Source organism: Rhinoraja longicauda, chromosome 1 (assembly GCF_053455715.1).
Source record: "Rhinoraja longicauda isolate Sanriku21f chromosome 1, sRhiLon1.1, whole genome shotgun sequence".
Classification (NCBI taxonomy): domain Eukaryota; kingdom Metazoa; phylum Chordata; class Chondrichthyes; order Rajiformes; family Arhynchobatidae; genus Rhinoraja; species Rhinoraja longicauda.
In genome coordinates this window covers 30,981,057-30,996,834 of record NC_135953.1, presented here as the reverse complement: position 1 = coordinate 30,996,834, position 15,778 = coordinate 30,981,057, and the positions used below count along the sequence as shown (strand labels likewise).

The 15,778-nt window shown below is 41.8% G+C and overlaps 1 protein-coding gene across 1 annotated transcript in view; it reads left to right on the top strand.

Annotated features, from left to right (window-relative positions):
- The window catches only part of slc45a2 (solute carrier family 45 member 2), a 50,046-nt gene that overhangs the window by 28,506 nt on the left and 5,762 nt on the right, over positions 1–15,778 (top strand). The window contains exon 6 of the mRNA XM_078396105.1: positions 14,949–15,154. Within this exon, the coding sequence (XP_078252231.1) occupies positions 14,949–15,154 (206 nt within the window). The remainder of the gene's footprint in view (positions 1–14,948; positions 15,155–15,778) is intronic.

Sequence of the window (15,778 nt, the reverse complement as noted above, 5' to 3'; positions counted from 1 at the left end):
GATAAATTTGGTAGAGCTATAAATTACAGAGACGTGGACCAATGGCAGGTTATTTTAGTTGATATTTATAATAATTGTTGATCAAAGCCCTCAGCAGCCTCGCCAATGTTTAGAACGGTTCCTTGGAATGGAAACAAGGTTTTTCACTATTGCCACAATGATTAACAGTACGGCCTTTTTAAAGCCCTTGGCAGCTCACTCAGGGAGAATATTACATGCAAAATGCATGAGCCAAAGATTCCCAAAGTTCTATTTACAAGCTCATAACATAATTCTGGATGAAGACCTTCATTTCCTTATAATTTTTACACAGAGAGCTATTTAACCACTCATTTTTCCATTCAATTATCTTTTTTTTAAAGTAATGAGTTATTTCTGAATTTAGGTTGAATTGTTGACTTTATGTATTTAAAATTTATTGATATTACTTCAACATTTAGCTATTCTAATTTGACCTTGTCACCTGGTCTTCAATTTGAAACAAAATTGTTAATGTTCTGAGAAATCTATTTATGTCACTGTAACAATACTATAAACTTATTGAGAATCTGTTGAATACTTTTCTATCGAGGTGACGTTGAATTAAAGTCTCTCAATCTTCCCTTAATAATTTTTTCACTGGGGAAGAAGGGATTAACTGGCTGTCTCACTGCACTATCCTGGAAATGTAACTTAATTATAATTTTATTACCACAGCACTGAAAAGATTGACCTTGGCTTCCTCCGAAAGGTGAAATAACTAGAAACATGCTGGAAATACTCAGCAGGTCAGGGAGCATCTGTGGAGAGAGGTCCATGGCTTTTCGCCAAGCTTTTAACGTTGGCTTTCCTTTGAAATATGTTCCATCAATTTGGCCAAGGAGTTCATGGTTCAATTAGCAATGCCAATTGCTGATGTTGGCAATGTTCAAAGTTGATCTTTGATCTTTCTTGGCTTCACCCATGGCTTCTTACTCACATTCATGGAGTATTTATCACCAACCTCCAGCGAGGGATTGTTCAGACTTGGATTGTTTTCTCTGGAAAGCCAGAGGTTGTAGGGAGATCTGATAGAAATATATAAAGTTATGAAAAGCGTAGATCGGGTAGACAGTCAGAACCTTTTTCCCAGCATGGGGCAATCAAATAATGGAGGGCATAACTTTGAAATGAGAGGGGCAAAGTTGAAAGGAGATGTGCGTTTTTTTATGCATGTGCAAGATTTTATACAGAGACTGATGAGTGCCTGAAATGCACTGCCAGGGTTGGTGGTTGAGGCATTTGCAATAGTGGCATTTAAGAGCCCTTTATGGATAGGTATATGGATTTGCAGGGAATGGAAGGATATGGATTATGCACAGGTAGATAAGATATGTTCTTGGCATTATACTTGGCATGGTTGAAAGACCTTGTGCTGTACTGTTCTATGTTCATATTTGTTTTCTTCCCCTACGTGTACTTTTCATTGAGCTTCTATAAATTTAATAATGTGCCATCATTATAATGGGGTGTCACAGTGGTGTTGCAGGTAGGGCTGCTGCATCATCTTTTCAATTACTTGGGTTCAATTCTGTAAGGCTCTACTAGACATGGTCGCAAGGAAGACATACAAATTCCACTCCAACGTTGCCCGTTTTCCACCTAGATCTCAAAGGAATGCAGTTTGGTAAGTTAATTGGCTGTTGTAACTTGTTCTCCATCTGTAGATGAATGGTAGAATCTGGGTAGATGGGCAGTTGATGGGATTAGTGTAGGATTAGTGTAGGATTAGTGTAAGTGGCTGCCTGCTGGTTGGCCATGGCTCAGTGGGCCAAAGAGCTTGTTCCGCCCTATTGATTCTAAAACTTACTTATTTTGTTCCAATGTCTCTGACAATTTCACCCCAACTCCTCTGATTTCTTCTACCAGTTATCAATGGTGTTCCACAGGGATTGTTGCTGGAGTCCTTATTGTTTATAACATACGTGAATGATTTGGATTTGGATGCAGGAGGCTGGATCATAAGTCCATGCCTTTTAACCAAACTTCGTCCTCTCTTAACCTCTATGGAACCGATGCAGTCAACTCCTACATCTGTAAATGGAGGTTCATCTGGTTGGATTTTCACTAGAGGCAAATCTGCCATCTTTTGCTCCCCAACTCTTCCCCGCTATCGTTTACACGCAACGCAGTCTGTTATAATTTTCCTTGCAGCGGCTCGAAGGGCTGAATGGCCTACTCCTGCACCTATTGTCTATTGTCTATTGTCTATTAGCCTTGATAATCCAGTACCTTTAACAAAGATGAGCCAGCATATGATTTCTTCCTCCATGACCGAGTTGTTCATGGATATGTCGTAACAGTAACGTGGATATGTGCAGGTCCTTTGAGAGAATAATAGGATATTTAGCTTCTTCAGGCATCGCTAGCCTATTCAGGCGACCTCCTACTCTCAAATGTCATCTTGCAGCCTTGGATCCAGTTTGTCTAAATGACTGCCTCCTTTGACAGTTTTAGCACTTTCTAGTGCTGACAGTTCTGGCTCAAATCTTTGTCTTTGACTGAAAGAGATATTTGCGCTTTCTGACTGAGAAAGATAGACAATAGACAATAGACAATAGGTGCAGGAGTAGGCCATTCAGCCCTTCGAGCCAGCACCGCCATTCAATGCGATCATGGCTGATCACTCTCAATCAGTACCCCGTTCCTGCCCATACCCCCTCACTCCGCTATCCTTAAGAGCTCTATCCAGCTCTCTCTTGAAAGCATCCAACGAACTGGCCTCCACTGCCTTCTGAGGCAGAGAATTCCACACCTTCACCACTCCCTGACTGAAAAAGTTCTTCCTCATCTCCGTTCTAAATGGCCTACCCCTTATTCTTAAACTGTGGCCCCTTGTTCTGGACTCCCCCAACATTGGGAACATGCTTCCTGCCTCTAATGTGTCCAATCCCCTAATTATCTTATATGTTTCAATAAGATCCCCCCTCATCCTTCTAAATTCCAGTGTATACAAGCCTAATTGCTCCAGCCTTTCAACATACGACAGTCCCGCCATTCCGGGAATTAACCTAGTGAACCTATGCTGCACGCCCTCAATAGCAAGAGTATCCTTCCTCAAATTTGGAGACCAAAACTGCACACAGTACTCCAGGTGCGGTCTCACCAGGGCCCGGTACAACTGTAGAAGGACCTCTTTGCTCCTATACTCAACTCCTCTTGTTATGAAGGCCAACATTCCATTGGCTTTCTTCACTGCCTGTTGTACCTGCATGCTTCCTTTCAGTGACTGATGCACTAGGACACCCAGATCTCGTTGAACATCCCCTCTTCCTAACTTGACACCATTCAGATAATAATCTGCCTTTCTATTCTTACTTCCAAAGTGAATAACCTCACACTTATCTACATTAAACTGCATCTGCCATGTATCCGCCCACTCACACAACCTGTCCAAGTCACCCTGCAGCCTTATTGCATCTTCCTCACAATTCACACTACCCCCCAGCTTAGTATCATCTGCAAATTTGCTAATGGTACTTTTAATCCCTTCATCTAAGTCATTAATGTATATCGTAAATAGCTGGGGTCCCAGCACCGAACCTTGCGGTACCCCACTGGTCACTGCCTGCCATTCCGAAAGGGACCCATTTATCCCCACTCTTTGCTTTCTGTCTGTCAAGCAATTTTCTATCCATGTCAGTACCTTACCCCCAATACCATGTGCTCTAATTTTGCCCACTAATCTCCTATGTGGGACCTTGTCGAAGGCTTTCTGAAAGTCGAGGTACACCACATCCACTGACTCTCCCCTGTCAATTTTCCTAGTTACATCCTCAAAAAATTCCAGTACATTTGTCAAGCATGATTTCCCCTTCGTAAATCCATGCTGATTCGGAATGATCCTGTTACCGCTATCCAAATGCTCAGCAATTTCGTCTTTTATAATTGACTCCAGCATCTTCCCCACCACTGATGTCAGACTAACTGGTCTATAATTACCCGTTTTCTCTCTCCCTCCTTTCTTAAAAAGTGGGATAACATTTGCTATCCTCCAATCCACAGGAACTGATCCTGAATCTATAGAACATTGAAAAATGATCTCCAATGCTTCCACTATTTCTAGAGCCACCTCCTTAAGTACCCTGGGATGCAGACCATCAGGCCCTGGGGATTTATCAGCCTTCAGTCCCATCAGTCTACCCAAAACCATTTCCTGCCTAATGTGGATTTCCTTCAGTTCCTCCATCACCCTAGGTTCTCCGGCCCCTAGAACATTTGGGAGATTGTGTGTATCTTCCTCAGTGAAGACAGATCCAAAGTAACGGTTTAACTCGTCTGCCATTTCTTTGTTCCCCATAATGAATTCCCCTGCTTCTGTCTTCAAGGGACACACATTTGCCTTGACTATTTTTTTCCTCTTCACGTACCTAAAAAAACTTTTGCTATACTCCTTTATATTATTGGCTAGTTTACCCTCGTACCTCATCTTTTCTCCCGTATTGCCTTTTTAGTTAACTTTTGTTGCTCTTTAAAAGAGTCCCAATCCTCTGTCTTCCCACTCTTCTTTGCTATGTTATACTTCCTCTCCTTAATTTTTATGCTGTCCTTGACGTCCCTCGTCAGCCACAGGTGTCTCTTACTCCCCTTAGAGTCTTTCCGCCTCTTTGGGATAAATTGATCGTGCAACCTCTGCATTATTCCCAGGAATACCTGCCATTGCTGTTCTACCGTCTTCCCTGCTAGGGCCTCCTTCCAGTCAATTTTGGCCAGCTCCCGCCTCATGCCTCTGTAATCCCCTTTGCTTTACTGTAATACTGACACTTCCGATTTTCCCTTCTGCCTTTCCATTTGCAGAGTAAAACTTATCATGTTGTGATCACTGCCTCCTAATGGCTCTTTTACCTCAAGTCCCCTTATCAGATCAGGATCATTACACAACACTAAATCCAGAATTGCCTTCTCCCTGGTAGGCTCCAGTACAAGCTGTTCTAAGAATCCATCTCGAACGCACTCTACAAACTCTCTTTCCTGGGGTCCATTTCCAACCTGATTTTCCCAGTCTACCTGCATGTTGAAATCTCCCATAACCACCGTAGCATTACATTTGTGACACACCAATTTTATCTCCTGATTCAACTTGCACCCTATGTCGAGGCTACTGTTTGGGGGCCTATAGATAACTCCCATTAGGGTCTTTTTACCCTTACAATTCCTCATTTCTATCCATACTGATTCAACATCTCCTGATTCTATGTCACCCCTTGCAAGGGAATGAATATAATTCCTTACCAGCAGAGCAACCCCACCCCCTCTGCCCACCTGTCTGTCTTTTCTATACGTTGTGTACCCCTGAATATTCAGTTCCCAGCCCTGGTCCTCTTGTAGCCATGTCTCAGTGATCCCTACAACATCATACTTGCCCATGACTAACTGAGCCTCAAGCTCATCCACTTTATTTTTTATACTACGCGCATTTAAGTACAACACTTTAACTTCTGTATTTACCTCCCCTCTCACATCGGTCACAAATGGCCCTGCCCTTAATCTCTTTTCCCCTCTAGAACTTCTGTTCCCATTCTTCCGAGAGTCTTCTACAATATCTCCTGTATTCCCTTTTACCTCATCTTCACAATTTGTTAACCCCTCCCCCCCACTACTTAGTTTAAAGCCACAGGTGTCACACTAGCAAACCTGCCTGCCAGAATGTTTGTCCCCCTGCTGTTAAGATGTAACCCGTCCCTTTTGTACAAGTCACCCCTAGCCCAGAAGAGATCCCAGTGGTCCAGAAATCTAAATCCCTGCTCTCTGCACCAGCCCCTCAGCCATAAATTCATACCCTCTATCTCTCTGTTCCTGGCCTCACCAGCACGAGGTACCGGTAGCAGTCTCTTCTGGACCTTCAGATCTTCTGGACATAAGCATTGTCCTCGGAGTGTTGCTTCAAAAACTCGCATTTCCACTCTTTCTTTCAACTTGTCAGGATCCTTTTCAAGGCTCCTCACAGCAGCCTGAATTTCCTTTCTCTTCCGAGTCCGCTGCAAGAGTATTGTCTTTACCGTAAGAAACCAAGCTACTGCAATCTTCAATTTCCTCCACGATGAAAAATAAGTGATCAGAGAATTTGTGGGTTTCAATGGATCCTTGACAATAACATTCACAATAATGTCTTGCTTAGTTTCTGGATCGTCAGCAGGAATTGCAGATTCCAAATGATGTTTTGGCCATTCCCTGTCTGATCTACAGAGAGATTCCGGTCCTTTGGTCCATCTTTCACAGCTTAAAAAACGGTTTGCAGTTAGTTCTCTCGATGCCTCATCTGCAGGATTTTCCTTTGTGCTAACATTTCTCCATTGTGATATGTCAGTAACATCCCTTACAAAAGCGATTTTGTATGTTACAAACATTTGAATGCGTTTGGTTTCGTTGTTGATGTACTTAAACACCGTTGTGCTATCAGTCCAGAAAACGGATTTGTCCAGATGAAGCTGTAATTCTTTTTGCAGCATTACATCAACTCTGACAGCTAAGACTGTAGCTGTAAGCTCTATTCCGGAAATTGTCATTTGTTTTAATGGCGCCACTCTGGCCTTTCCCATAATAAATGCAATGTGCACTTCTTTGTTATCATTTTCCAGTCTTAGATATGAAACAGTACTGTAGCCACTTCCACTTGCATCTGAGAAGTGGTGTAGCTGTACAATTCTGATTTGACCAAAGTTTGTGGGCTTCATGCACTTTAAACTCCGCAATCTTGTTGAGATCTGTTAGCCATCCTGTCCATCGCTGTGAAAGAATTTGGGGTATGTCATCATCCCAACCAAGCTTCTCCTTGCAGAATTCCTGCATAATCAGTTTCGCAGGCAAATTATTACAATCTTGTCTGATAGTTTACTTTTATATAACCTGAATAAAATGAGGGCATCTTGCATATATGTTGCATATACAATGATATGTGCATTTCAGGAAATAACTTCACAAATTGAACCTAACCACTGGGTTTCTCCTTCTTTCTGGATATCTTCCCTGACCAGAAGTTTCTGACTGTTTAGAACCGCTTGGACTCATTTTTAATCGAGTCAAGCCTTCCTTTTGACTTACATTCATAGACTCCAGTCCATCAATTTTGATTGACTGTCAATCCCACTTGATCCTCCATTTTCAGGCTGATTCAAACTCTCACTAACCTGCGTACCTTCTTGTACCATTTCCGGTTCATCTGGTACCTGTACTTGAGTGGTGACCCAATTATCTGACTCGTCTAATTGGTCAGATTTCAACCCTGTCTGTGCTTGCATAGGCATGACATGGTCAATGTGTACTTTTCTCACATTACCACTTCCAAACATCTTGACCAAGTAGGTCCGTGGTCTGCACTTTCTCACTATTCCAGGTAACCTCTTCACCCACTTGTGATGATGGTTTTTCACCTTTACCTTCTGATTCAACTCAACATTCCTTTCCTTTACTCTATTTCCATCATTATATGCTTTTTGTTTCTCTTGTTTCTCTTCTACTGTTTGAGCCAAGTTTGGTTTCAACAGTGAAAACCTTGTTCTGGGTTTTCTTTTCAAGAACAGTCCAGCTGGTGTTTGACCAGTAGTGGTGTGAGGTGTGTTTCGATATGTAATCAGTAAGTTAGCCAGTTTCTGAAAGAAAGACAACTGTCTTTTCTTGGGATTTGGATCCAGCAGTTGTTTGACTAATGTACGCACTGTGCGTTCTGCTGCTCCATTTGAAGCGGGATGGTATGGAGCTACTCTAGTGTGTTTTACAGCATTCCATTTCATGAATTGTGCAAACTCTTGTGAACAGAATTTTGGTCCGTTATCAGACACAATTTCCTCTGGGAATCCATAGGACGCAAACAACCCTCGCAAAATGTCTATCGTTTTGCTGGATGTCATTTTTTTCATCGAAAACACCTCAACCCACTGAGTGACTATCAATCACAATGAACAATTGTCCATCTAACTCTGCAAAGTCAATGTGTAATCTTTGCCACACACTAACCGGCCATTTCCATGGCTGTAGCGGTATTGTGGGTGGATTCTTTCCAACTGCTTGGAAGTAAGAATAGAAAGGCAGATTATTATCTGAATGGTGTCAAGTTAGGAGGAGGGGGAGTTCAACGAGATCTGGGTGTCCTAGTGCATCAGTCAATGAAAGGAAGCATGCAGGTACAGCAGGCAGTGAAGAAAGCCAATGGAATGTTGGCCTTCGTAACAAGAGGAGTTGAGTATAGGAGCAAAGAGGTCCTTCTACAGTTGTACCGGGCCCTGGTGAGACCGCACCTGGAGTACTGTGTGCAGTTTTGGTCTCCAAATTTGAGGAAGGATATTCTTGCTATGGAGGGCGTGCAGCGTAGGTTCACTAGGTTAATTCCCGGAATGGCGGGACTGTCGTATGTTGAAAGGCTGGAGCGATTGGGCTTGTATACACTGGAATTTAGAAGGATGAGGGGGGATCTTATTGAAACATATAAGATAATTAGGGGATTGGACACATTAGAGGCAGGAAACATGTTCCCAATGTTGGGGGAGTCCAGAACAAGGGGCCACAGTTTAAGAATAAGGGGTAGGCCATTTAGAACGAGATGAGGAAGAACTTTTTCAGTCAGAGAGTGGTGAAGGTGTGGAATTCTCTGCCTCAGAAGGCAGTGGAGGCCAGTTCGTTGGATGCTTTCAAGAGAGAGCTGGATAGAGCTCTTAAGGAAAGCGGAGTGAGGGGGTATGGGGAGAAGGCAGGAACGGGGTACTGATTGAGAGTGATCAGCCATGATCGCATTGAATGGCGGTGCTGGCTCGAAGGGCTGAATGGCCTACTCCTGCACCTATTGTCTATTGTCTATTGTCTATTGTCTTTCACCCTTTGTTCTATTTCCTTATCTAGCCCAGGCCATCATAGATAGCTTCTAGCTAGACTCTTTGTTAAACACATTCCCAAATGCTGATCATGAAGATCTTCTAGCAATTTTACTCCATATTTTTCAGTTATTGCAACTCTTGCTCCCCACATAACACAACCTTGGTCTACTGAGAGTTCGTTCCTACGTACAAAGAATGGTTTCAATTCTGCCTCTGAATTCGGCAATTTGTTTGGCCATCCATTTGTAATATATTCCTGCACTCTTGACAAAAATCTGTCAGTGTGAGTAGCCTTCTGAATGTCCCCTGATGTGATAGGTAACTCATCTACATGAGTGAAGTAAAACAAGTCCTCTCTGTTTGGGGTAACCTCCGGTTCCAAAGGTAATCTAGACATGGCATCAGCATTGATGTGCTCTGCTGCCTTATGATACTGAATATCATACTGGTATGCATTGACAAAATGCTGGAGTAACTCAGTCAGTCTAAAGAAGGGTCTCGACCCGAAACGTCACCCATTCCTTCTCTCCTGAGATGCTGCCTGACCTGCTGAGTTACTCCAGCATTTTGTGAATAAATACTTTCGATTTGTACCAGCATCTGCAGTTATTTTCTTACTCATACTGGTTTGCAGACAATATCAATGCCCATCTTTGCACTCTGGCTGCTGCCAGAGTTGGTATGTGTGCTTTTGGATCACTGTCAACGGCTGGTGATCTGTCTCGATTACAAACCTTCTACCATACAAGCATTTGTGAAACCTCCTAACAGCAAAAATCAATGCAAGACCCTCTCGCTCTATTTGCGCATAATTTCTCTCACTGGCATTGAGTGTTCTAGACGCAAATGCTATTGGCCTTTCCTCTCCATTTTCGAACTCATGAGAGATCACAACACCAACACCATATGTTGAAGCATCACATGCTAACTTCATTGGCTTGTTGACATCGTAATGAACAAGCATTGAACTCTCTGCCAACTGAGCTTTACATGACTTGAAAGCATGATCACATTTACGTGTCCACTTCCATGGTACATCTTTTCTCATAAGCTCATTCAAGGGATGTAAACAAGTGGACAGATTTGGCACAAACTCCGTCACTGAAGTAGAAGCTTCTGATGCAGAATCAAGACGCTTGAATGAAGCAACTCAAACTAGGAAAAGAGCAATTTTTCTCACTGAAATGGGTCCAGATGTTTATAATACAGTAAAGAATTTATTAGCTCCAGCCAAATCAAAGGATACTCCTTTGAAGGATATTCTGAAGAAGTTAACAGAACATTATGACCCTAAGCCCTTAGAAATAGCTGAAAGCTATCGTTTTGGAATGAGATGACAACTTTCAGATGTGGATATTAGTAATTTTATCGTGACACTCAAGAGGTTATCAATTCGTTGTAATTTTGGAAATTTCCAAGACCAGGCGATAAGAGACAGTTTTGTGTGTGGACTGAGAAGTGAGCGGATCCGAAGTAAGCTGATGATGGTGTATGACCTGACCTTTGAAACAGCTTGTAAAACTGCTTTGTCAATGGATATGGCAGAAAGGGGTTCTAGAGAAGTCAGGACAACTTCTAGCCAACCAGCAGAAGAGTTGAACAAGCTGCAGTCCAGCAAACTAAAGGCGAATAAGTCGACAAAGTCGTCAGAGAATCGTTATCCATGGAAGGGTAGTGTGATATCTTGAGCTCAGACACAGAATAACAAGTTAACTCACTGCTGACCGGAACATGACTGCACAGCTGTACTGTGGTTTATTCAATCATTTACAATCCTCCAACCGAAGGTGGCGCTATCCAATCTCCAGGTCTGATGGAGTCTACACCTACACCACCCGCATAGGCGCTCTCGACATTGGGGGGTGTGGTCCCATGACCAACTTGGAATTTCCACGCATTAACTTCCTGCTCAAATTCATCAAGACCGTCCCCAACCTGGTGCATCCATTTGTCATACCTTTCAAATTCTCCTGCAGATGGCTGTAAGAGTCTCAATGCTTCATATTCTCCATTGATTGCATCCTTGAGTTGGTTAAATTGAATCATGTTGAATCGTACCTCATGTACCATTTCAGCTGATTCCCTTAGTTCTTTAGTGCTTTCCATTAATTGTTTCCATTTACTTTTCTTCCTTTTTTCATGTTTTTCATCGGTTAAAGTAAAACCAATGGTCATAAGCTTGATTGTCCTTTTTTCCACTTGTTCCCATGTCGCCACCTTGTGACTGGACATCAGATTTAATTTCAGACATACTGCACTTCTTAAAGACTTGCAGCTGTGTGCTTATCTTCTTTGGAATGCCAAATAAGACTGACAACCAGGGACTCTCAAGGTCGTCTCTTTGTGGCTCGCATTCCAAACCTTCAGTACCAGTTACGGAAAACAGCATTCTTAATAAAAAGCTTACTGCAATTAACAGGCTTTCTTATAAACCAATTTAACACAGATATCGATTTTTTATCTTCACCGTTTCAGCAACAATCTATCTGGTTTCATTTGCTAGCAACTTCAGTCTCTTTATGAGCTAATTAACTTCAAATCACTTTAGAGACAGATTTATATTTCAGTCACCGAGGATAGCTTGTTCTATTCCACGGTTGAGAAATTTTGGCAATAAATCCCTCCAGGTCAGTTAAACTCTCACACTTTGAATCTTGCGAAGGCAAGTTCTAACTGAACATCCCTGAAGAGTAAATTCCAGCTGAATCGCCCCAGCTTAGGTAGATTTTTACAATATTACGGCCAGCTTCTCGTCTTTCTTATCAAGCCCCAAAGTTGTTGTTGACGTAGGATAGTTGGAACGATATTTTGTTGATGCAAACAATCAACAACAGAGATCTCCACGATGTTTCAGTTGAAGTTAGTCGTTTATTTGAAGTTGCAATATAACATATTGGCATATCTCTTGTCATCGACTTGTTATTGATTAGTTTGGTAAAAATCTAATGTCCTACCGTATCCTAAGATACTTATACAAACTGCCAGATCTTATCTCCAGCAGATATTTCTTGCTGATCTTCTATCAGCAGGTTCTTGGCCGATTTTATATTGGCAGCTTCTTCTGGCTGATCTTCTATCAACCGCTTCTTCGCGTGAACTGAAGAAATATGTCGGAGCTGGAAGCTCTCTGGCTCCGCCCAGCCCATATATGTAAGCATAGTATTAATCTTTTAGTGTCCAAAATAATGCAGCAGGATACAAAATAATATAATATACTAAAATAACTAATAAACGCAAAATGGCTCCTACAGCCATCATCAGTTGAAGCATTGAATGCAAAAGAATGGTGGGTATACTCCAACTTTATAAAACAGACCTCAGCTGGTAGTGGTCATAAATGATAGGAGCAGAATTAGGCCATTCAGCCCATCAAGTCTACTCCGCTATTCAATCATGGCTGATCTATTTTTCCCTCTTAACCCCATTCTCCTGCCTTCTTCCCATAACCCCTCACTCACATACTATTCAAGAATCTATCTATCTCTGCCTTAAAAATGTCCATTGACTTGGTCCCCACAGCCTTCTGTGGCAAAGAATTCCACAGATGAGATTCACCACCCCCAGACTAAAGAAATTCTTCCTCATCTCCTTCCTGATGGAATGTCCTTTAATTCTTAGTCCTAGACTCTCCCACTAGTGGAGACTCTCCACATCCACTCTATCCAAGCCTTTCACTATTCGGCACATTTCGATGAGGTCCCCCCTCATTCTTCTAAACTCCAGCGAATACTGGCCGAGTGCCGTCAAACGCTCATCATATGTTAACCCATATTGTGAGCAGTTCTGGTCACCACATTATAGGAAGAATGCGGTAGTGCTAAGGAGGTTGCAGGGGAAATTCACCAGGATGTCGCCTCTAATGGAGCATTTGAGTAATGGGAAAAGAATGGAAAAGTTGTAGCTAAATAAAGAATGGGAAGGTTGTAGCTGTTTTCCGACGAGAAGAGGAGATTAAAAGGGGTTATGATTGAGGTATATAAAAACGAGGCGTACAGAAAGGGTAGACTAAAGGAAATTATTCCCCTTATCAGAGGGGAATACAATTGGAGGAAATAAATTTAGGGTAAGAGATAAGAGAATTAGAGGGGATCTAGGGAGCAATTGTTTCATCCAGATACGAACAAGTACCTGGAACCAGAGAGAGTGTTGGAAGTAGAGTCACTGCCAGCATTTAAGTGTCTGGATGAACATTTAAATTGCTCAAGCACAGAAGGCTAAGGGAAGATGCTATTAACGCTGATTAGGTGCCCACTGCTCAGCACAGACATGGCTGGCCAAATTGCTTGTTTCCATCTACGACTTTAAGACTCGATGAGCCATGATGACATGAATCGCACTTTTTTAAAAATCTGCATTTTCTCAGTCGCTCTATCACCGTATATAATACAATCTGTTTATTTTCTCCTTTGAAGTACATTATGTATACAGTGATGATTTACCTGGATAGCACTTTTAAAAAAAATCATTATCTTGGTACACATGTCAATAATAAACTCAGACAATACAATATTAATTAGTAATTATCAGGAACAACAGTAACCAACCTCCTTTCCAGCAGTTTTGCAATTCGTGTTTGGGAGCAAGTCCATTGATAATTTATTTGAAAGAAACCCCGGATATTTTATTGCCAATTGGGCTCGGGTAGAGAAAGGATGTTTCACAAATATTTCCAAGGTTGACTTAGAAAGGTCTATGTTCGGTGGAGCAAGTATAAATTTTGTATCTGATAGCCGCTGCAGTGAATCTTTGCGTAATAGCTGCAAGGTATCTCAATTGACAGCAACAGTGATCACAAACCTTGATTTTTTTTTGTTGCAAATTCACCTAATAATAAGAGGTTTCCATATGCAGACTTGATTAATTTGGTTTATATTGGCCGAGTGCAGAATCTATTTTCTCTTGTTAGGTTTTTCCCTCCGCAAAATGCAATACTTCTTCAAACGTTTTTATGTGCCTTATCAGTTGCATAGAATTTTCTAGTCAGATCCGACTGGCTAATTAATGAATGAAACAGCCTTCTGCTCTTTAAATGGTTCTGCCTCCAGAATTTATGCTGTTGGGCTTTCCAGTGAAGAAGTCGTGGACATAATTACAGATTCATCATTTGGAGACAGCTTTCATATTGTGCTTCCATCTGACTGGAATCAGGTTGGCGTAATCAGCCCTCACCATCTGGGCCAGTCAAGACATATGTGGAAAAGCTGCCAGTCGGAGGGAAGACTAATATATTCTAAGATTGTTACAACATAGAAAGAGCCTTGTGGAGCCATTCAGTCACTTGTAGCTCTTAGCAGATCCCTGCTCCTTCATTCCTTCCCCATAGTAATGCAAATTTTCACATTCAATGATCTATTCAGTTCCTTTTGAAACCATCATTGAATTTGCTTCCATGTAACTTCAAGGCAATGTATTCCATAGCACAGGAGTTCAAGAAAGGTTCAGAGCTTTAAAGTTAAAATGCCCGAGGGAAGGTGCGAATATTTTTAATTATCTTTCCTTATTGCTGTTAATTTGTTCGAAGCACATTATGTATTTTAAATGTCAGAAACACTTAACAATAAGTAAAAATCCTAAATTTTGTTTTGACTAAAGGCAAAGCTTCACCCTGAGCTTCTGTCAAAGCCAGTCAGGGATGTTCCAATGTCAAGGTGTTGCACTTTCCTCTTTTATATCTGAGACCAAATGATCATTGAGACATCTCTGCCTAATACAAGGGTATGGACCGTCAATGAGGTTGGGCCTATTGCATCGTGACCAGGAGAGTTTATAGGCCAAGGGTGATAACTCTGGGCAGCAGGGCAGCTCTGGGTCAATTCAGTCCATTGAAAGGGCAGACTTGTCAATTGGGTGAACATTTTAGGTATGACACATAATTGGGACTCCAATTTCTGATAAATTCTGATGGTAAGAATAATATATTCCATTATTTGTCCCACACTGGGGAAATTTGCAATGGTGAAATGGTGGATGATAATAAGATATGAATTGTGTTTCTATTCCCTGAGGTTGATTTGCAGGTGAATATTTTCAATGCTCTCTGTAATAATTTCAGATCTCTAGCCTTTGTAGTATTTCATTATGCAGTGTCCATGAAATTGTTAATTGTGGTTTTTGCTCTTCCAGATGTACAGAATCTCATTTTACCAGTCGTTGGATTGAAAGGATTATATTTTTTGGGTTATTTCCTGTTTGGTCTTGGAACGGGATTGATTGGCCTCTTTCCCAATGTTCACTCCATCCTGGTCCTTTGTTCAATATTTGGAGCAATGTCAAGTACGCTTTACACCGTTCCCTATAACTTGATAGCTGAGTTCCACAGACAAGAAAAGGTAAGCAATGAAATGCAATGAAATGCAAGAAATGCAAGTAGGGCGGCACGGTGGCGCAGCGGTAGTTGCTACCTTACAGCGAATGCAGTGCCGGAGACTCAGGTTCGATCCTGACTACGGGCGCTGTCTGTACGGAGTTTGTACGTTCTCCCCGTGACCTGCATGGGTTTTCTCTGAGATCTTCGGTTTCCTCCCACACTCCAAAGACGTACAGGTATGTAGGTTAATTGGCTGGGCAAATGTTAAAAATAATTGTCCCTAGTGTGTGTAGGATAGTGTTAATGTGCGGGGATCGCTGGGCGGCGCGGACCCGGTGGGCCGAAGGGCCTGTTTCCGCGCTGTATCTCTAAATCTAAACCTAAATCTAAAAAAAGTGGACATTGTATTGAGTCAGAATGGTGTTTTTGTCCAGAAAATTAATTTAAATCTACTTAGGAGCCTGTTCTCCTGGACACAAATCATAAGAATTTAGAACATTGCAAGTCATCTATATGTGTGCAAATGGGTATAAAAACAAAGCGTAACTTAATTTGTCCTTGCTGTGCCATAATACTTCAACAAAATGGGAACACAGGTTGGTTTTGGGACATGTGTTTTTCCGAACCTGAAGTAAAGTCAGACGAA